We start from the raw sequence: 23,168 nt of genomic DNA, 5'->3' as shown, positions 1-23,168 counted from the left end.
ACAGCAATCCAGTTTCCTTTCTCTTCTGCATAACAGGATGGAACATTTTCCCAGGCTTAACAACAGCCAACCAGAGACAGAATTGTCTGAAGATTGAAGTAGAACTGACTTCTTTTACCCCAAGTTAATTCTACTATTTAGAAATTTACAGTAGAAATATAAATAATAAAAATACTGTGTAAAAACTTCCCTAGCCCATTCTGTCTCTACTCCCCTGAACCTCCTTGGTAGGAATAGAAGGACTTACAATAAAGAATTTTGCATTTTTTTCCATGTGGAGCAAAACATTCTGATTCTAGGTGTTCTCACCACTATACAGCAGACCACCTCAGCCACCAACACTTTCAGGGTACCTTTTGTAGAATATTCTTCCCTTAGATATACAACATTACTGAATTCACTCTCAAACAAAAATCCTAAAACATCCAAGGCATCTCATACTCTCATGAAGGAAATGTGGATACACTTATACATCAGCCACACCAATCTCATAGGTGGTCTTTGTGCCACAGAATTTTCACCAATACCATTAATTAAAAAACTCCACAGCTTTGCAGAAGCACACAGCAGTATCTGATACCTAGGCAGCTGTGGTGATGCTGCACAGATCTGAGGAAAATGTTCCTATATTCTTTCAAAACAAATATACAGTAAAGACTATACTCCTTGGCTGAAAAGAATACCACAACAGAAACATCTGAGCAACAAACATATTTGTCTGTAAGAACTGACACTGATTTATTTCTTTTTAAGATGAAACATCTGCATTTAGGCTATGTCTTTTAAAATCAAATTGAAGGGGATATCATTCTACCTGTTGATAAAGAGTTTGTCTTTTTTTATTAGTGACTTCAAATCCATTTAATCGTATTTTGTTCCCTGTCCTCTCCTCCTTTTATCATTCTTACAATTTCTCGCAGAAGTGTTTTATAAAATTCCCCTTGGAATATGCCTCTTCTGCATATTCCCAAATTCACTTGAACTTTTATGGAAAGTGTCAAAAAAAGAGACAACAAAGACTAACTAGCCTTTGCTCAGTAGTGCTGCTTGCAGAACTTACTTTAGCCCAAAACAATGTATTTCTGTCTGATTCTCATCCTGCTGTTAGAAGGACAGAAAAATGTATCCAGATTATGAAAGAGAGAAGTGGGGCTTGGAGTGAACAACACATCCGAGGAAGCTTCACCATATTCTTTGACTGATGTGAAGCCCAATGAAAAGAAGGGGTTCCTTTTGTTTCTGTAAAGCTGGCAGGTATACCATAAACTTGATTGTATTGGTTATTCCAAAAGGCAGAGGAAAGAAAAAGGAGGAGACCAGTTTATCTCCACAGGTGTTCAAACCTGTAATCCTCTTGGATGCACCCTATTAGGTCAATGGAGTAAGCATGCTACAAGAAACAGTAGCTCCTTCATTTCAGGTCCAAGTCAATGTCACTCTAAGACAGCTGCTACATAGACAACAGCACAAATACCAATACAGACAGTAATTCTAACTCTAAGATACTGTGATATGCTCTCAAAGATACCACGAGATGCTTCAGTTCAGTCACATTACATGGTACAGTTCCAATACAGAGAAGAGGGTATTATAGCCTCCCTTGAGACTGACACAAAAAGGAAGCTTTTTACTTGAATTTTAGAGAGAAGCTTGAGAATCCATATTGAAACCTATATTAAATGAAGGTTTAAATTCAGATTAATTAAAGGCAAAACTTACTGTTACTAGTAGTATAAAGTAGACAATTAATTTTTAAAAAGGCACAAGGCACTACTCAATTTCTTCAGGAAATAAACCCAACAAAAATCTTACAGGAACAACTGTTCCTATAAGGTCTCTCTGCAAGGGGGCACTTTTTTCCTCTTACATTAGTGCTTGGGATGTGTAACACTTTGAACTGGCAAATATGGTTCTTAGGATCTGAAAAGTGTCATAAGAACAAGTGTGCCAAGTGAGACCACAGGTATGTCCATCTTTGAATACCAGGTTGCCTCACAAACTGCTAATTGGCAACGATTTGCTCTTGCATCAACACAGTTATTCTACAGTCTAATCTCTTCCTTTTAGCTGAAGATTTGCATATTTGCTATATTGTTTATGTGTTAATTTCATTTATTTAAAGTTATTTCACAGAAATTATACTGCTGATGTTACAACAAAAGGCCACATTAGAGGCCAGAAGCAATCATTGCAATTACTGACAAAAATCAAACGTGGGATGTTTGTTCAAAATCCTGAAGCTGACTGACTCACCCTTACTATTTTAGTCTATATTCACACTGATCTTAGTTTATTATTCCTGACTCCAACCTGCCAGAACACCTGCAATAGCTAAAGGATACAGTATACAGCAGCACTAAAATATTCCTCCCTTCCTTTCAGTTGTCAGTGTCAGAAATTGTTTCACAGGCATGAAGTAAAATCAGGATTTTAATTAATGCTGCCATTAAAAAAAAAACTGATGGAACGTGCAAGTTTCAAAGAGACCTATATTATTATTACAGCTCAAAAACCTGGAAATCCAGATTATCTGAGACACCAGCTGCACCTAAGAACCAATCTCCAGATTAAAGTGTCTCCAGCAAGTTGGATAGTTTAGTGGTAAAGAGGCCTCATCTAACAAAATAAAACAACAAAAAAGAAATCCCGTCTCCTTATAGTGTGAATAACTGTCAATCCTCTAAGAGAAACAAAGCCACACATCTGACTTCTGGAGAAACACAAATATTAACCAAACAAGAGTAGAACTTCATATGACAGTGCACTGGAGGATGACATAGTAAAAAAATCCAAAATTAATTTTTTTCCTATGTCACAGCAACACTTCAGTCTAGGTAAAGTATCAAAGATCTCTGCCATTAGTCTCTGTTGTCTGTTCGATTACTGTATTTATGGAAAAATTACTTAGTAGTAAGCATTTCAGTAGGACACTGAGAACCTATTTTATTTTAGCTAAATGTTTCTAGAGCTTGACAGTAAATGATATGCATGAGCCATGTTGACTGTCATCTTCCACTTTTGACTGTCAGACATGGAAGTAACTTGCTAATGTTTTGTTCCAATTTCAGCACCATGAGCCTGTTGCATAAGCTGCCTGCAAAAAGCTGTTCCAGATGGAATGACAGTATTTTGTAGGACCCCAAAGATGTAGCTATAGAGATGAATATGTGTCAACAGCATTGACAGCACGACCTTTTTTCCCTTTTTTTGTCAACAGCTCTTATTTCCACCCTCTAATTTTTCCACATTCTCTATAAGACAGGCTACACAGGAAAACAAAGAGTTTCAGTCTCTCATCCATCTTGGATCACCTACAATCTAATCTACCTGACTGCACAAGGCAGAGGACAGGGGAAGAAGGTGTATAAACAATAAGGTGTTTTCAAAATTACAGCCAAGGCCCAAAATTCATTTTAAAGAGGAAACAAAACCCACTCTCCTACTAACATAAGAACTATGAAGAGCTTTGATGATTTTCATTAGAGATACTTTCTTTAATGAGTAGTCAGTAAAATGCCGGTACTCCTCACACTGGAAACAACCTGTTAACAATGAATAACAACTTCTACTGATTAAACCATTTTTACTGATAATTTATATACTATATTAACATCACAGAACATTCATTATTAGCTCTTAGTACAATAAATCACAAAAAGTCTACTTATCCTGCTGAAATAAAAATATGTAAATTACACCCACTGCTCATTTTAAACAATACAGGTAAAACAATACAATTTTTCTGACACACAGGCTGTGCAAGGAACACAAAGAGCACTTCCCCACACACACATATACGGCTTTGCACCCTCAAAAGAGGAAATTACCACAGGGCACTTCTGTCCCTTTTCAGATGAACAATTTAGTATTCTGACAAACATTTAATTTACATTTTTTAGTTTTTCCTCTACAATATAAAATAATTTCTTTTTGACACAATGCCACAGCACACAGTACAAGACGGGGGAAAAAAAGCAGTGCAGGGCTGGAAGGCAGCAGAGAGAATTGAGAAGGAATGGCTTTTGTTATTTCGACAGCCCTCAGCTCGCAGCATAGTTGGATTTAGAACATGTTCTTTAAGAGCAGCAGTTTTCATGGTGTAAGAGTGCCACACAGCTCTGGTTCCTGCAGTGCTCACACCAACAACTTCAAAACGAACTCACTGCAGATGTCCCTATGATCATCTAATCAGACATCAAAAGCAATATACTGACAAGCTCCTGTGCTGATTAGAAGTGTTCTATATATGTTTCACAGTATAAACAGACACACAGTAGTTGCTTTATAAATGGATTCACCCACATCAGAATTCCCTTTTAAAAATTCCAACTGTTTGGAGCTCCCCAGCTGAATGACAGAAAATCCTTTTAAATCTTCCCAGATCTTCTGTTCAGTTCCACATTGCAGTATTTCAAGAGCAAGAGTTAAATTATTAATAGGAAAACTTTTACCAGAAAAAAGTAAATGTCTTCCAGAATTTAAAAACCTTGCTATTCTGAATGACAGCCTGAGACCACACCACATCAGGGAGGCAGTCTTGCTTTTACCCTTCAACACACATGGTAATATCTAAGATCTATTTCTAAATCTGCTTTGATGTCTGATTATTATACATCAACAAGCACAGATTTAAAGCATTACAAGTGCACCGGCACTGCTAGTTCCTGAAAAAATACAGTGTTTCTCCCAATATCTGGTTTCCTTCTCAGAGTCCACTTCCTGCAACACTTAAAGAGGACCTATAAGAAAGATGGGGACATTTTTTAGCAGAGTCTGTTGTGATAGGACCAGGTAATGGTTTTAAACTAAAAGAGGGTAGATTTAGACTAGATGAAAGATGTTTTCTACAAAGTAGGTGACAAAACACTGAAACAGGCTGCCCAGAGAGGTGGGAGATGCCCTGTCCCTGGAAACATTCAAGGTCAGGCTGGATGGGGCTCTGAGCAATCTGATCTAGTGGAAAAGGTTCATGCTTATGGTAGGAGGGATGAAACCAGATGACCTTTAAGGGTCACTTCCAACCCAAAGTGTTGTATGAGTTTATCACATAACTATGGGAGAATTTCATATTGAAATTCTAACACACACAAAATAACCAGAAAGTAAAACTATCTGACCAAGTCCAGTAAACACATTGGACAGAAGTTCTATCTTCTAAAATCAGACAGACAATACAACCCTCATAGCAGTATAGTCTCTTAGCTCAAGTCTTAGCAGAAATCTGCTGAATCAAATTATAAACTCCATGGAATTATTCCACCACTGTGCCAAAAAAGACCCTTTCTGCCCTGCCCTACTTTTAAAGGGCACGATTAGCTGAACTAATATTTCTGTTCTTTTTAAAATACTCATACATTTTGAACGTACTACTGATTATCTCACACCCAAATTTGTAGTGTATGTGTCTTTACGTTTTCATATGTATATAATATCATATAGAAAAGGACGAAATTGTTAAGCTGCATCCTTACACATGTGGATGTTATGCTAATTCACAGGAAGGCTAATACACCACAAGCACAATTAACAGCCAGAAAGAACCACAGAAGGTTTTGACCCTTTTTAACAAGAGCTTGAAACATAAAAATGCTCTAATTATATATCACCCTTATTCAAAATTGCAAATTACATGTCCACAATGCATAAAATACAGTGAATTTCAAGTCATATCTAGGCAAAAATTGAAACTGTATTGAGCCACTGGAGCGACTCTTCAATTGATCCAGCATCTCATTGTATCTTTAAATATGGATAAATACATACTGATCTGCCAGTCCTATTGATTAACTCCAAGATAACCTAAGTATTTGTCCAGAAAACATGTAACTATAAAAGAAACTCATGCAGAAAATAGCATACAATAATAATCAGCATGCTAACAAGAAGGGATGAAACCTTAATCCCACCAGAATTAATGAGAATTATTATCAATTCAAATAGGATCCTCCGTCTAAAACTCATGACAAATCAAATCTTATGACAGTAGAGGAAGTCTGTCCCTGGGCAAAAAGAGAGACAAGCAGAAGTAACAGCTCCAGAAACAAAAGTTCAGATGTTGGCAATTACTGCCTGAATGAAATTGATTGAGCAGAAGCAGCAAAATGCATTCTGCTCCCCAACACCAAACCAACAGAGCCACACAATTCACACTTTCTGCCTTGCTGCATCTCATCCCTACCATGTTGGGCAGAGGGATCCAGTCAGGAACTTCTGAATTAAAGAAAATCTGAAACTGCAGCTCTGCTCAGCAAACTGGGGACAAGTGCTGAGCAAGTGTTAAGTGCCCCAAGAAGGCTTGTTTCTTCTGGAAGGTTTCAGCATCTCAATCCCACTCCATGGCCTCGCTCCAGAGGAGATCCCTAGCTGAAGACTACATGCCCATTGCTAAACCCACTTTGTGAGGCCAGACCATTTGCAGCTGGACCAGCCCTTGGCCTTTGCCAGGGCAAAGCTATGGGCACAGAATTTTTCAGAGAAGTAGAATCACAGAATCCTAGAATTGGGTTGGAAGGGGCCACAAAGATCACCTAGTCCCAATGCCCCTGATATAGGACACCTTTCACTAGACCAGGATGCTCAGAGCCCCATCCAACATGGCCTTGAACACATCCAGGGATGGGCATCCACAGCTTCTCTGGGCAACCTGTGCCAGTGTCTCACCACACTCACCATAAAGAATTTCTTCCTCATATCTAACCTAAATGTCTCTTCACATTTTGCACCCATTATTCCTTGTCCTGTCACTACAGTTCCTGATGAAGAGTCCCTCTCTGGCTTCCCTGCAGGCCGCCTTCAGATACTCCTATGAGGTCTTCACACAACCTTTGCCTCTCCAAGCTGAACAGCCCCAAGTTTCTCAGCCTATCTTCACAGGGGAGGTGTTCTAAGCTCCTTACAAACTCCATGGCCCTCCTCTGGACTCATTCCAACAGGTTCATGTATTTCCCATACTGGGGACCCCATAGTTGGAGGCAGCACTCCAGGTGGGGTCTCACCAGAGTGGAGCAGAGAGGCAGAATCTCCTCCCTCAACCTACCGGTCACATTTTTTTTGCAGCCCAGGGTTCAGATGACCTTCTGGGCTGCAAGTGTGTGCTGCTGGTTCACGTTGAGTTTTTCATCAGTCATCACCCCTCCTTCCCCTCAGGAAAAATGTTCTCAATCACTTCTGCCCAATCCACAGAAACTAATTCTGTATCCCTGAAGTTCTCTCTGGATACCAAGGGAAGAAAGTTTTCATTCTTGAAAGCCTGGTCAGGGTTCTGTGATCCTAACTAGGCAGAAGAGCTATGGAGTAGTTTGAATAAAGTAAAAAAAAAAATAAATCATTAACAAATACTTTTTTTTCAATACAAACAAAGAATAAATTCTGATGTGTGTTACCCCTATTTTTCCCTGATTACTGTCTCTAAATTTTGCAGTGGCAGCTATCACAATAAGGAAAGAGAAGTTTGGATGAAAAAAGAAACTCAAATTTTGTACCATCTGTTAAATGACTTCCAGTCTGAGGGAACAGATGCTGGACTTCACTATTGGTTTTTGATTGATCTAGAAGTATTTTGTTAATTGGTGCTAAAACTACAGCTAAGATGTGTCAGAGAAAATAGGAAAAAATAGCTCAAATTCTCCTCAAACTACCTGATCATTCAGAACAGGCTTTGTTACTTTTGTAATCATCATATAGCATTAAAAAAATCAGATCTTCCTTTGAATAAATGGGACAGCTGACAAACAGAACACATGCTCTGCTTGATGCCATAAATAATGTGAACAGCTCAAATGATTCATCAGGTTCAACCAGTTCACCTGAACGGGATAGCAAAGTTCTTTCCTTGTATCACTGCATGTTTGCTGTACTATTTAGTGCACTACTCCTTGTACAACTGAAGTGCACTTTCCAGGAGGTAAATCAGTGCTGTCTTCAGAGAATGCCACGGTAGTCACCTCTCAAGAATCTGCTGAAGCACTGGTGCATCAGTGTAAGGCAGCATACGGGTACTGCCACACAGAGCCCACTGCCTGTTCCATGTGTACCACGCACCAAAATGCCCAAAGTGCCAAAACAGCTCAGCTAATTATGAAAGTCAGTTTCAATTACAAAATAATTGCTAAGATAATTGTGGCATAAGTACAGGGACTTAATTTTCACTACAAGCACTGAAGAATGTTTCATCTAGGAACAGTTCTCAGGATTCTAACTTGCATGTGACATGTGACTAAAGAAAACAGTTTAACATTAAAAAAACCTCTTGTTTGTGGCAAAGGAAATTCAGTATTAGTTTTAAGTTTTCAGCAGCAATGTACAGAACAAATGAATTTTTTCTAAATACCACTTTAACACTTGAAAGACTAAAGCTATTTTCAAAATGCAGTGTTCAGTTATTTCTGCCATGTTTTTTCATTTGTCAGATATTGATTTTTCTGCATGTTTTAAAACAATCTGTACCTAATTTAACCTATGTTATTTAAGCTTTCTGTGTTTCCCAGAACATTATTCCAAAGCATATTTCAGTATGACTGATGATGAGAGTTTTATTAATGGTAGTGTTGCAAAAATAAGAATTAGTGTAATGTAATTTTGCTGTAATAGATTTCTGCTTTCACAAAAATACCAGAACAGCACCAAACCACAACTTGCAACTTTCTGGGCCTCCCCCACCTCCACTTTACATGATATATTTTAAAAAAATCCTTCTCCACCCCTATTACTTTTCCAGCTTTGACTGTCACCCCTACAGCTGACAGAGGGATGCTCTGTATTTTAGCAAAGATAATTCCTTTAGGCCTAGAGGACTCTTTTGTACTGATGCAAGTCAGTGAAGCATGGTGAGGTTTTAACCTCTAAGTATTACTGCAATCCTCATGTAATAGCATAAAATGCACTTGTCACCACTAAAATTACATTAAAAAACTCAACTCAACAAAATGCTATTTTTTTTTTTCTTGATGGTCTATAAAGCATTCAAAACACACCCTGGAATGAAACAGATTTTGCTTATTTTTCCACCTTTTTTTGCCATGTTCATAGTTATAAAATACTGGGGTTCAGCGTTACGTACAGACATAATCACTTTATATGTTTCTCAGCTTTGCCAAGAGTGTAAGATCTGCACTGTTAACCAAGAATTCTTCTTTGTACTTTCATTTATCAGACTCAGTATTTCATTAATACGTAAATACTTGCAACAAACATCAAGAAAAACCTCTCAGCTCAAACAGGTCTGACAAATGATATGTAACTTGGACCAGTTCAGCCCCCTGTAACATCAAAATGTACTTGGAGAGCCACTGAGACTTTTAAAATTGCACCACTTATAATAACACAAGCCATTGTAAAATAAGGTGCACACAAATTACTTAGATGCACATGCATTTGACCATGCAAAGAGAAACAATGAACAGTCAACTAAAACCCTGTGTTGGCCTTCAGAATTGCAGTGGTGAAATGAGACTCATAGAACATCATGTGCATGCAAGTCGACTGACTATCTACTTCCTTTATTCACATGAACTTAATTGGAATTTTGGTCTTAAATACACCTTCAGGTGAAAGGTTCCCATCTCCAGCATGTGTCGCTGAACACCAGCTCTCTCCCCCCACTCCCTAATGTGCCAGCACAGCCTTTTGTGGAACATTGCTCTAAACTAGTTGTGATCTAGTCTGCAACATCCCTCCTGCACCAAACAAAGATTCAGGGTTTCTGAGTGCCGCTTTGTTTTGAAATAAACCAGCAATAGATTGTTTTGCACAGCTGGGGACAGGGAGTGAACGGCAACATTATGGAGAGAATCTAAAGGGGAAAAGGCATAAATATTACAAGCAGATGAAAGCAGAGTCACCACTTAAGCCAGCATTCATGTCGTCTAAAGAAGAGCAGAACTAGACCCACCAGAGATTTCTGAGCAAAAACTAAAAAATAGCTTTATTCAGCTCAAGACACTTACGTGTCCCAGCTGACATTCAGAGTTTCTGAAGAATTTCATTGGTTTATAAGAAATGTAGGAACGCTTTCCCTACACACAAAGCTTCAGGTCTTAAAACCGCAAAGTAGAACATGTGGCCCAAGTGTGACTAAGACAGCATCACTTTAAGAAGATTAAAGACAGTCTGCAAAAACATATAATTAAGAGTTACTGCATTTTCACTAATTGTGGCCTTGCAATAGAACTTAAGAATAACTATATTGAAAACAAATTTGTCCTTGAAAGGGAAGAGTCAGGTCAAACAGAGAAGTGAGATAGAGACCATGTAGGATAGCAGCAGGGTACCAAAGCTGACAGAAAAGCCCTTAGAAAACAAGACAATTGAAAAAGGGTGCAAGAGCAAAGAAACAATGACAAACTGGAAAACATGATACTGAACAAATAAATAACTGCTGAAAGTTCAGTTCATATTCCAATGCCTTATGACACCACTAAGCTTTATGTAAATCTCTTATAGAACCACTGTTAATTGATTGTATCACCTAAACTATTTTTCCAGAGGAAATTCTCTACTTTACAGAAAATAAATGTGATGCATTTTGTTATAGATCCAAATACATATGGAGCTTATAAAACTACTATACTCCAACAGGAAAGAAAAGTTTCAGTCTTAAGCAAAAGGTGAGCCACATGACACCTACTGCCACAACATGCTTGAGGCCATAGTCACTGGGATGAGAAGCACTTGGGAAGTCATCAGGCGCACCCAAAGCTGGATCACTGCTCCTCCGTACCAGAAGCGGTGTGCCTGCGAGACAAAACAGAATTTAAGGGTTCGGGGATGCTACATTAACACAAGGGAAAGCTTCATGTGGTTAAATAAGAAAAGTGTGCAGCACCTAAATATAAGCTTATCTGTGGTAATATTCACCTGTTAAATTACTAGATTTGATAGGGTTGTACTGTTTCAGATTTACTTAGCTAAAGAAATTATAAAATTTTTACACACCAATGTAATAGACCTCCATCCATAAGCTACCTAAATTAGGTGAAAACTGCTGACAAACAGGAGAAAAAGGCACCTCCTCAGAAAAACAAATGACTAGTTGCATGTATCTGCGACCACATGCACCATTAAGTGAGAGAAATTAAGATTATAGCTGTCAGTTATAACACTAAGTACAGTGGCTGGGGCTGATAGCAGCCATAATTATTAGATCTAAAAAAGAAGTTTGAACATGCAACGGTTTTCTTGTTAGATGCTAACATAGCTGGAGTGACACTACCACATTCACTTTCAGCACAACTTTCTCAATATAGCAGGAATAAATACCAGCACCTGATGAGGGGCAACCAGGGAACCTAATGTTCTTAACCCTTCCCCATGGTGAGCAAGTTTTTATATGCACGTAATCTCTCCTATGCTCACTTCTGCAGGAAATGAGTAAGAAAAGCAGAAGTAAGACTTAAATTTGTGTCCTAGTATTAAGGGAATGCTTAAACATCGGCAGGTGAATACTGTTTTTTCTCCCAAGTGATTATCATCTTTGTACCAAGAGCTATGCAAGTTTTTACAAAGAAGTTGGGTAGAAAGGGATTGATCACCAAATTTTGTGTGATTTTCCAAAGGTGTCAACAGGTCAAAACGAACCAAATCTCTCCGCTCAAATCTTCTTGTTCTTCATATGAAGCTGATGATAAATTTGTTTCCCCTCTAGGCATATCTGGCAAGAAGGTGTACAAAAGCTAAATACAAGTTACTCCCTTCTTTAAGATCACCTTAAAATCATTTTTTCTGTCTATCACCAAAGTTTCTGGTGGCCTGTATCCAATTTTTTTGTCTCTTTTCAATATAACAGTTTGAAAACACATGCTGAAATATTTTTGTATGATTCAACACAATTTAGTCTCCAACTCCTTTTGACACGAAAAACTACAAGGAACTATTGAAAACCGTTTGCACTGGTACTCTTATTGGTAAAACTTGCACAACTCAATAAGCATACTGTTCCTTACCCTCTTCAAAGCCATCATTCCAGCCTCTTTCCTCATTTCTGTCCTCCTTTTTCCAAGGTGAGAAATCCACTCAAAAAAAATCCACTTTGTAACTCAAAGAGGGTACAAAAAATTCCCCAGTCAACTTAAGAGGTCAAAGATGGGAACGGAGGGGGATGAGTGACCCCACACAAACAGATCATTTATATTGAGATTATCCTCCTCCCAAAGCCAACACTCTGAAATTAGATTTCTCCTTTTTCCCTGAGCTGTCTTCTATAACTAACTTCCTTCATTTCTTCCTCATGCCTCTGGCTGAGAGAAAGATGAAGGCTCCCAGCCCTGTGACTACTGGGAGACAAGACCCCTGCTTGTTCCAGGGCCTTCCAGCAGCTACAGAGCTGGTGAAAGAAGAGGTCTCCTGTACCACACCACTTCAGCACTTCTGTCTGCTCTCTGTATTGACTGCTTCAAGATCCTTCTTCTTCCTACATTCTCCATCCTCAGTTCTGAAGATCTCCTTTCACTTGCTTTTTGTCAGTGTTTTCCAAAGAAACGGAAACAAAATTTACAACTGTCTAAACTTTGAAACTAAAGTCTGCAGGAGCAGCAGGATTATAGCAAACACCATTCTCCAGTTTGGGAAGATGGCCTTGCAGCTATTTTCTTTCTTTCTATTCCTGCAAATTTTTGCTTATTGCCATGAAGCAATGAAATTTACGGTGCTCATCTGGAATACTTCCCAACTTGAAGAAAGACAACTGGACTTTTTGGCTATTATATACAATGTTTTCTCTTTTCTCCCAGTATGTTGTAAATTTTAGGGTCCTACAGATAATTTTTTACTTAAAGAGAGAATCAGAGTCTATTTTCTTCATTTTTAAAATGTATTTGCAGACATCTAACATAACTGCTTGTACAGAAATATCACACGTCATAACATCCTTGTGAAACCAGTCAGCTGTAGTCTTTAGCTAAAATAATACAAAATGGTCCCTCTGGCCGTTATTGTTTTACATGTGCACACCACAAAAACACAAAATGGACCTTTTATTAGACAAAGATAAACTGGACCAAAATGTGCTTGTTAATAGGAGAAAATCCACAGCAAAGACGATTAGATGAAAGAGATGAGAAGAAGCTGTACTGCCCTCCTTTGCAGGAGAGTCCCTTACTCCCTTGCATGAGACAGCAATTCTCAGCAGCTCCTGGAGCTAACAACCTCTGCTCCATCTCCCCTCATCTCCTCTGTGGCTTGGGCTGCTCCCTGCCATAACAACACATTCCATGCTGCTCCATGCGCTCCAGCCTGCCCCTCTCCCACAGGCTCCTTTCTTTTTCCAGCCTTTCCCCACCTCCTCTGCACTGCACACTCAGGTCTCTTGAAAGCAAGCACGTTCCCTTACATTCCCAAAGAGAAACCTCCCCACATCTACTGCCCCAGATCCAACCAGACCCAGGAGCTGAACCAGGTCCACTATCCATACATACCTTGCATTTGTTCATCCCCATCTTCCTCAGCCATGAACAAAATGTACTGAAAAACCACCAGCAATACTGTTTATTACAGACTGTAGTGCTGTAGAAAATTACGCACATTTTCTTAAGAGATTCTGTCATCTGTTTTCTTCTGTCAGGAAACGGAATGCTGTCTTTTTCCTTACAGCTTTCCTTTAGTCATGCTGTGTTTCTATGCTATTCTACTCACGCTCTTACATTTGTGCTGAACATTTATAACAACCAATGTAAGTTCAAACACAAAATCCATCTTTCCCTGAATGATGAGAGAGAGAGAAACTCCTTCCTGCATACCAAGTTGATCATAGAAACATGTTTTTTAATAAGCACTACTATTTTGTTCCAGAGTAGTACTTTGTATTTTAAACTTAGGAACTCAGTTTTAAAAAATAGTTATCCTCATCTTGCAGCACTGCATCAGAAGCTTGCAGACAACAGAAACTGAAACACATGTCCAAAATTTTTGTCATAATGACAGCCTTTAACTTCAATCACTTCAGGGTGCACTTCCCATACTTTAAAAATTTGCAGAGCACCTTTTATTATAGTACCATAGCACCTTTTAAGCACATGTCAGCCTTATTCACAACACATACTCTTAGACAAAGCTGATAAAGTCTTACTGTTTTCCATGCTTAAAGTCTATCACTTAGTTTCAACCAATGTACATCAATCTTTTCTTTTTGCTAACATCACCCTCAAAAATTAGTAGCTACACAGACTCATGGTTAACAGTGTATTTTCCCCGAACTCTTATGTTTTGGAAATATTTTTTTAACTGCAAATATGGTTGAGACAAGCATATGGTAGAAACCACACTTAGATTTAAATTGGTTGCATTAGGGAAGAAAAAAGAGCCAGAAGAGAGATTTCTGCCATTTGTGTACAATTAAAAAGCGAAAATTTTCATCAACACAATGGCAGAAGAAACACCTCCATACCACATGTAACCCGATTGTCTTAGTTTGTTTTGCTAGTTATTTCAATTTCACCAAAAAGCTGTGCATAGACATTAACACCTACCATGACCAACAATGTGCTCTGCCTCACTGAAGCCTCCTGGCAGTGCAAAAATCAGGCTAGGAGGGGCCTGACAAACTACAAGTGATACATTCAAGAATACTGTGCAACGGCAGGTAAACAATGCAAGGTCTGGATTTCAGGACCTGAATATGGTATGGGGAACCTTGGAGCTCCAGCTGCCCCTGCTGGGGTCCCCCTAAGCTTTACAGAGTTTCCAGGTGCTGAATTCTGGCATCAGATTTCAGGCCTACATTTAGACAGTTGAGTACCACTTAATATGCCCAATACCACAAAAAATATTATTCCTATCCTTCCTTAATTTCATTAATTTGCTCTAACATCTCTTTACTCAGGAAAGCACAGTCCATCTCCAGCCTGAAATCCCTTTATTCTTTGAGATTTAGGTTGTAGGTTGCCGAAAAATGCTGAAGACAACCAGACTTTATCACCCATAAGAATTTTTGGCAGGCTGAGCCATCCATAATGCAGTCAAATCATGTACTAAAAAATCAATTTTAGCAATGCTTTGGATGCAAACACTCTCAGATGACTTTTAGGTAAGCTGAAAAACAAAGAACGCAGGAAACACAAGCACAGGTGTATTGTTGTGCTACTGCATCACTGACAACTAACATTCTCTGAGGTTGGTTGGTTGGTTTTTCTAGGTATCAGGGAAGAATTACTGTAGAGCAGAACTAAAGATACACTTGGACAGAATATTGTGGGCAGAAAGAGATTTACAATACTTCACCTAGGCAGTTAAAGTCACAATTAAAATTCTGCTCCTGAATATAAAAATGCTGACTATGATGGGAAAAGAGCTGTCCATCAAATGTGTATGAAAGTATCAGCTGCTGAAGGCCATACCAATGACAATTACTCTGCTGCCTGCTTCCAAATTACCATTCCTGGACAGACAGACAAATTATTATCTTACTTGCAGATACCTCCAAATATTTTTTTCAGAGCTCCTTCTGAGCAAATCACAACATTTCAAGTCAGCTGAAACAAAACACCTAAATACTATATGCGTATACACACAAATGTAGAATTGCAGTTCAGCATGGACAATTCTTGGCTAGAAGAGCTCTGAACAGACAAAAAATAAGCAATTACCATTTGTAGCAAGAAGTCAAAATGGCTTTTAAACTTAGCTTGTCATGAAACAGGTCAGACCCTGAAAACAAAGTTACAAGCAAGCTTTTAATTTATATTTAAATACACAAAAGATTAATATATGCCCTTATTGTTCTCCTTTTCATCAGACAATTTTCACATTAACAGGCATACAGACAGTTCTTCCCAGTCAGCACTTCTTGAGAGCACTGAGCAATCAGTTTGTGTAAATTTGGTCACCCTCAGATATATTGCTTGCCACCACCTGAGGCATCATGGAATGGTTCTGCCACATACTTCAAATGTAGCTGACATGTGCTTGTATGTTGTGCCTTGTGATGGTACTGCACAGCTTTTTTTATTTTTGAAGTATGCAGTGCTATGATTATGTGACCTCTATGTTTAAAGCTAACTCAAATTGCTTATAATAGCACCTATCGATACAATTTCAAATCTACAGCTGTGCTTCCCAAAGCGCACAGTGCACTTCTTAAATTCCCATGGATAGAAGACTAATGAACTAGGATGGTGTAACAGTTAAGACAATTGACTTAAACATTCAAGCAGGTGAAAAAGTTCCAGCTAAAGTTCTAGCAGTTCCAGCAAGAGCTGTCTTTTACACATCAACCCAGCACAAAGTACTTCTCTATCACTCCACATGAGGTGCAGTTCTTCTTACAAGGAAAAACAAAAGCAATGGCCTGCAAGTAAGACACAGGAATGGCTTTAAATAGATATTGTTTTGGGGTGATATTTTTCAGTGCTGTTCTTTCAAAAAAATTATTTTCTCTGGTTGCATGTACTAGCATTGTCAGGTTTCAGTTATGAAGGAAAAGAACTGTTCTCTCAGTTTTTAAGACCAGAACAGGGCCTAGTGAAACAACTATAAAACGTTTACATTTACAGCTTTTGCAGTTTCAAAGATGGACATCTAAGAATCACTTACACACATTATTTAAATCATAAAAATCCTGTTTTCAGGATCAAAATCCACACCCGTAAGATAAGAAGTTAATCACTTTTCAAGGCACTAGGACATAGCCATCTACAGGGGATGCACAAATAATGCTGCTACTTTCTTCCTATTTAAACATTTTTCTCAAAAGAGCTTCAAGAAGGACAGGACTTGAGTTTTGATCTTAACCAGCTATTCTTTTCTTTCATTTAAGGTTGTAATTTCAGGATCTTCTCAGTGCTATCAACACAATGCTCCTATTTTCAGCTCCTCATCAGACAGACAGGGAGCACCCAGACCTACTGGAGTCCAGGGAATACCTCAACCCTGCTCCAAAGGATCCTGGCTACAGGTATCCCATGGAAGAGACTGGGTAGAGGGGAAGGAGCTAGAGCAGAATCCTGGAGCAAGGGCAAATCAGCTACAACAGGCAGCTGTGATTTTTTTTTTCCCCCTCTCAAATTCAAGCAAAATGTGCAACTCCTTCCCCTGCTGGGCAGACTGGTCAGGAGTTTTGTGAAAATACACTGGCTATTACAAAAAAGAAGCAGCACTTTCCAGGATGGGCCAGGCTTTCTCTTATTCTTGTACAAGTGAAGCATCATCATGAATCTGTATTTTTCATCTGCTGACTGATGTACATTCTACAATTTATATCTTTAGACACAAGATTAAAAGTTACAGCAACTTCAAACATCTTACGTTTTTCAATTATTATTTTGGGGAGAAAAAATGCTCTGCTACATTAGAACTTCCCTACATACATAAATACAGGGGGGGTTTGCTTTGGTTTTGATTGTTTGTTTGGGGGAGGTTGAGGTTTTGGGGTTTTGTTTAGGTTTTTGCTTTAGTTGGTAATTTTTTAAGCTTAATATCCTTCCAATGGCATTCAGATGTCAGAAGAAACTGAACTCCAGATATACTTCAAACACAAGTTGTCTTAGTCATCCAACTTGCTGAACACAGCAAGTATTCATCTTATTAAACACACTGGGTTTTTAAGCAGTATATTACCTGTAGTTACTGAATTTAAATAAATCATTTTAGGATAATATATCCTATAAGATTTTAAAACTAATAGATCTTAGACTCTCTCACCTTATTTGTATTCACGGATTGAAAGGTGAAAATAAGTATTTCTTCTATTTCAATTCCCAGCCCATTTCTCAACTTCAAATGAAATACTTAATGAACTGTATTACTTGAATAAACTGACACAAAGAAAATATTCTGTGCACCTGCAGAAGAGGCCATGCTGCCAAAAGCTGGTTTAGCACTTCAGCTAACATCAGTTACAGGTGCTTATGCAGTCACTTTTCCACGGTTCAATGATTTAATTTTCTTTAAAACTTTGGCAGCTAAACTGTACAGCTTGAATATCACTTTGGCAGCATTTTATTGCACGTAGCAGAGTTGCAAAGTAATTTTTTTGAGTATTTTAATTGTATTTTAAAGAATGATCACAAATTACAGCAGTAGTACACACTTCTGTAATAATTAAATATGACCAGTGTTTTACAAATCTAATTTAAATTAACAATCTTTTCTGTTTTGATACTTCCATAAAAAAGAGATATCTTACTCTTGCAGATGTTACTATTTTCTATTCTGGTCATGGTAAACTAGTCTTAAATTCAGTCTCTTAAACTCTTTTAGTCTTAAATTTCAATCTTGTTCCTGACAATTTTCAAAGATAAACTAGTAAAACCTCCCGAATCTGAAACTTTGTGTTAGGTTGCAAGGAATAAGAACATAAAAGGAGCTATACTGGGTCCACCTCACCCAGTATCCCGAATCTAACAGTGGTAGCAAAGACTCAGGGAGAAAGCCTAAGAGTGTAGTCTCCTACCAGCTTGCAAAAAATAACCTTTGAAATATTTCTAAATGGTGGCATCTAGACAACTATATTTCAAGATACTGATCAGCCATGTCCTGTAAATTTGTCTAATCCTATTATAACTCATCAACTTTTGGTGTGTTACATCAAATTTTATAGTTTAGTCAAATGCTTCATGAGCAAATCGGCATAGGGTTGTTTTGCTTTGCAACTTGTTGAACAATAGTTGTGTTTGCTGCTTGAGTTTTTACATGGTGAGGAAACTGAATAATAACTTCTTATTAATCTAGTACCTTGAAACCTTTAGCTAAAGCCCCAATTGTTTTAACTTGAATGATTTCAAACTATCAATCAACCAGGCTTAGTAAGCTCATTTTCTACCTGAAATACACATTTTGCCATATTGCCTCAGAGCTAATGCACCACAAGTACTGTAGAGAATTATAAACAGACACACTCTGTTTTACTCCACACTAGAGGGTACTGACAGAGACTGCACTATGGTTTTGAAGTATGATATCATAGTACAGCTTTTCAAAACCTTCAGCTGCAAATACTTAGCTAAGTGGTTTGGTCTTTTTAAAAGATACTACCTCTAAAACCAGCTATGCTTCATAGTACAAAAATACCAACAAAACCAGCAACATCAAAAAAATCTGTAAAACAGGCAAAATCTGAGTAAAAGCACTGACATCAAACAATGTGTGTCAAAAAGCACCGTTGACTTTTATAATGGAATTTATTCCATCATTTTAAGTCCCATTCATTACCTTCCCCAAAACCATCCCCAAGGCAATACAAGGCTGGAAATCAACATCTCACCTAGAGAGCTACTGTGGAAAGTGTCTAACTTGTGATAGAAAAATATTTTTCTCTCTAGTTAACATATTTTCATGAAGATACCCCTCTTACTCCAAAGTAAGGCATATTAAACGAAGTGCAAAGGGAATAGAGACAGGCAGAATAATTGATGAGGAACAATCTTTGGGGAAATCAGAGACAGAAGAGCTATTAAAAACAGAAGAGATACTTTGGTAACAAACTATTCACATAAATTTATTACCTACCCTAGCACTAAATTCCTGGGTACAGTGAAAGGAAGGAAAGACTGGCGTGTTTTGTAAACAGGCAGCTCAAAGAAAGAAAATCACATGGAAATTTTATATGCATCTTTAGAGAAACCATTACTCTACTCTTTTCTGCAATGCAAAGATAAAGCAAAACTCATTTCCATGAATCAAGGACAACTAAATAAGACCAAGCTTAAGTCATGAGGTCAAAATATGCCAGACTTTCCCTCTGACTGAAATGAAAAGTTATCTTCAAACCTTTAGCTTGCCTGAGAACAGAAACCATTTGTTTTGGAAATGCAAGAAGACTTGAATTGATCATCACAATTCTTTTAAAGCAGATTACACTGGATGTGACAGAGGAGAAAAATCTATCAAGTACAGTCTTATCCTCACAACACCTATGGCAAACAGAAGAGAACAACACTTGCTATCATTACTATGAGAGGAGCCCTCCAGTGCAGTAAAAGAGAACACAGCCATATTTCCTTAAGGAAATCAGCAGTACTCCCTCAAACCACAGAAAACAGCATGTTCTTCCATAATTCATTTCTTTTGAAATGTACCAATTTCAAAATGTTAGTTTTTCCAGAATCTTACAGGAGAGAATTGTTACTTGAATACAGTACATTCCACATACTGATAAACATCAGAATGCTCAGCCAATAGACTGATACTTAAAGATTAAGCAAAGGATGGCTTTTATGCAAGAAAAAGTGTCTTTCCTACTTACTCTTGTATTCTATATATAAGGCATTAACAACATTTGGTTTATCAGATCAATAGTTTCACATTGTATGTTTTCACAAATTTTAAAAATACATAATAATGTGCTTTCCTCTGTATTTAAAACCACAGTCTGCATATCTGTACTATCTCAACTCCAACTTGAAAGAGGACTAATCAAATATATGTTGTTTAAAATGCCCCCAAGCCTACTTACAATGCTTCCACTTCAAAGAGGATGAGAAAGAAAAGTAATTCTTTCCGAGCTCTGAAGTTACACAGAAATTGTCAACATCCATACCCTGGAGGTAACAATTTAATCCCTGTCAGGCCTATCAGGGCAGAAACTTCCAAAAAACTCCTGGAAGAAACCTTCCCTTCAATTCCCTTAAACTTCAAACTAAGACACTGCCAATGCAAGCACCTCTGCTGACTGACTTAGCAACCCAAACACATAGGGGCAAACCAAAGTAAGTGTTTTAAACAATTTAATGAAGCAGAATTTAAACTAGAGAAACCCCCAAACCACAGGAATACATTAAGCTAATTGAGTATATTCTCTGTCTGAAACACCTTCAAGGCAATGCTGTATAAGTGCAAAGTAACCTTTCCCAAATGTCAAAAAGACATGGCCAGAACACCACCAACTGCATCAAAAATGGAAAATGAAAATCTTCTAGGCTACTACTCTTATTATCCTGTACTAACTAGCCCTTCTGAGGATTGAAGAATTCCCAGAAATCTCTCTTTTCAGGGAAAAAAATGTTCACTGAGGAGAAACTACATTAAATGTCCAGAACCCAAAGAACTGACTGCTCAAAAGCACAAATGCCTGCATGCATTCAACAGTCATTTGTAAACTTATTTTAGGAGATAGACTGTAATCAGTCATTCCAACCATTATTTGTACCTAAGTCTTCTACTTGCCTAGAACACTGATCAGGTGTATATAAAAAAGGAGAAAATCTCAGAGATTTTCTATAAAACAAAGCCATGCAAAATTTGAAATACTGAAGTAGGATCTTTCAATGGGAAAACCAAGACACTGCTCTATTCAACAGTGAAAGCTTGCAAAGGGAGTCATTAACTCCTGTAGTTTACAAGAGAAATTTTTAACCTGCTATCAATAACTGTTACAAGGAATTATTTCTTTATCTAATCTCAACTTTAAATGAAGTTACTAGTTTACACTAGTAAAGGTATCAATTGATTTAGAGCATAATTTTATTGTAATAGCCAACAAAGTAATCTAATGGTCTCTGCTTCCAGGCTGTACTCAGAAAATAGCTTCTGGATTCTTCAAACCAATTCCAAAATAAAGGGAAAAAGAATAAAAGCACCCCCCAAAAAACCACACACACACACAAAAAAATAAAAATAATAATAATAAAAAAATCATGGAGATGCCTGCTTTACACCTTACTTTTTCCATACCTTAGTATTCTAAATCAACAATTATCTTTGAATTCTGCCTGCCTTCCTCCAGGCAAAATCCTGACTACTTAACACCAAGGAGATAAGCAAAACAAAAGCAGTAACTAAATTTGTGTGTACTCGACCATCATTTACCAAATGAAGCAAACAAAACACTGAGCCAGCCATGAAGGCATTTCCAGCTCAGAGTGACTTGTCCATAAAAGGAATCCTCCATAAATAAATTAGTGCTCTGTCCTTCCTGCCCATATGGACTGAAAAGGAAAAAACAAATTGACATAATGAAAATAACTCCCCCCTTCCTGTTCTACGACCTACCATGTGGGGAAAACCACTAGAAAACAACAGTAAACGATGAGGTGCAAAGGGAAAACAGGAGCACTATTGGCAGGCTTACAGGTGCACAGAAAATTACAGGATGGTTTATGAGGGCCATAATCTCTTTCCCTGGGATGTGTGTTACCTTACACTCACCATGGGCTGAAGTCATGCAGCTACAAAGTATTCAACACACTGTGATTTCACTGCTCATTGCAGGGTTTTGTCTATACACAGCTTACAATTAAGAAAATTAAATTACAATTTACAATTAAAAAAAAAAAAAAAAAGATAAAAGGCGGTGAAGAATTTGCAATGGTATTTGGGGTAAGAGATGTTGAAGTTTACCAGAAAGACATTTTTCAAATGTACATCAGCTATTTCAGCATTTAGTTGCCTGTATCATTCTTTGAAAACTGTTGTCATGGCCACATCATTATTGTACTCTGCCCAAATTCTGCTCACAAGAAACAGTAATACAAGACAAGCTGTGCTGCCATCTTAGCAACTGTCTCAATGTTCTCATATCCACAGAAATAACAAAATCAGTAGAACAACTTCTTCCCTGTTTCAAACAGCTGCCTGAATACATTAAACAGTTGTGTGCTTCTCTGAATTTTGTCATCTATCTTAGCAGGTGCTTTATACCATTTGTATTCTAGCATGAAATGTTTTCTTTCCCAAGCACAGATTCTGTCAAATTTGGATTTTTGCTTTTTCACCGTTAAAAGACACTGTCAGCATCAGAACCTGATAATCCAGCGATGTGGGGCAGGGAGGGAGGCACTTAAATCTTTCTGCACCTCACCTCATGTTATGGACAGAGAAGATACCGTGTCCATGAACACTTGAAGTCTTCCTGCAATTTTCTTAAATTAAATATAAGTACCCACAATTGCACCTCTTTGGGAACAGACTTAGCTTTAAAAGTAGAGTAGCATTTATTCCAGGGAAAAGAAAACAAATAGTTGAATAAATTTCTCAAATGTTTAAAGTAGATATATACTAAGAAAGTAATTTGATATCAAGTAAATTAAACTTACTTTTTTGCTGTAAAATTTTGCCAATATATGAAAGCAATGTAAAATATAAGGTTATTTAAGTTTTTCAATAAAATATAAGATTGTTTTTATTCTGGCTCACTTTCAGAGTTATAGATGATAAAGGGAAAAATAAAGGGTAACAAATGGCATCATGGAAAAATCTATGATTTCAGTCAGTCAAGCTGATCAGTATTCTGGAATAACAAACAA

General features: G+C 37.7%; 1 protein-coding gene across 4 annotated transcripts in view; it reads right to left on the bottom strand.

Moving 5' to 3' along the window:
- Positions 1 to 23,168, bottom strand: part of PARD3B (par-3 family cell polarity regulator beta) — a 393,522-nt gene that overhangs the window by 249,481 nt on the left and 120,873 nt on the right. For 3 of the 4 annotated variants that reach the window (XM_014249455.2, XM_014249453.2, XM_014249454.2), the window contains exon 4: positions 10,625 to 10,731. The exons of the other annotated variant lie outside the window; for it this stretch is intronic. In XM_014249455.2, coding sequence (XP_014104930.2) covers positions 10,625 to 10,731 — 107 coding nt within the window. The remainder of the gene's footprint in view (positions 1 to 10,624; positions 10,732 to 23,168) is intronic. 4 annotated transcript variants of the gene reach the window in all.

Source organism: Pseudopodoces humilis, chromosome 8 (assembly GCF_049639895.1).
Source record: "Pseudopodoces humilis isolate 2021_Gansu_Grassland_sample_001 chromosome 8, ASM4963989v1, whole genome shotgun sequence".
NCBI lineage: Eukaryota > Metazoa > Chordata > Aves > Passeriformes > Paridae > Pseudopodoces > Pseudopodoces humilis.
This window is presented reverse-complemented; position numbering and strand designations above follow the sequence as displayed.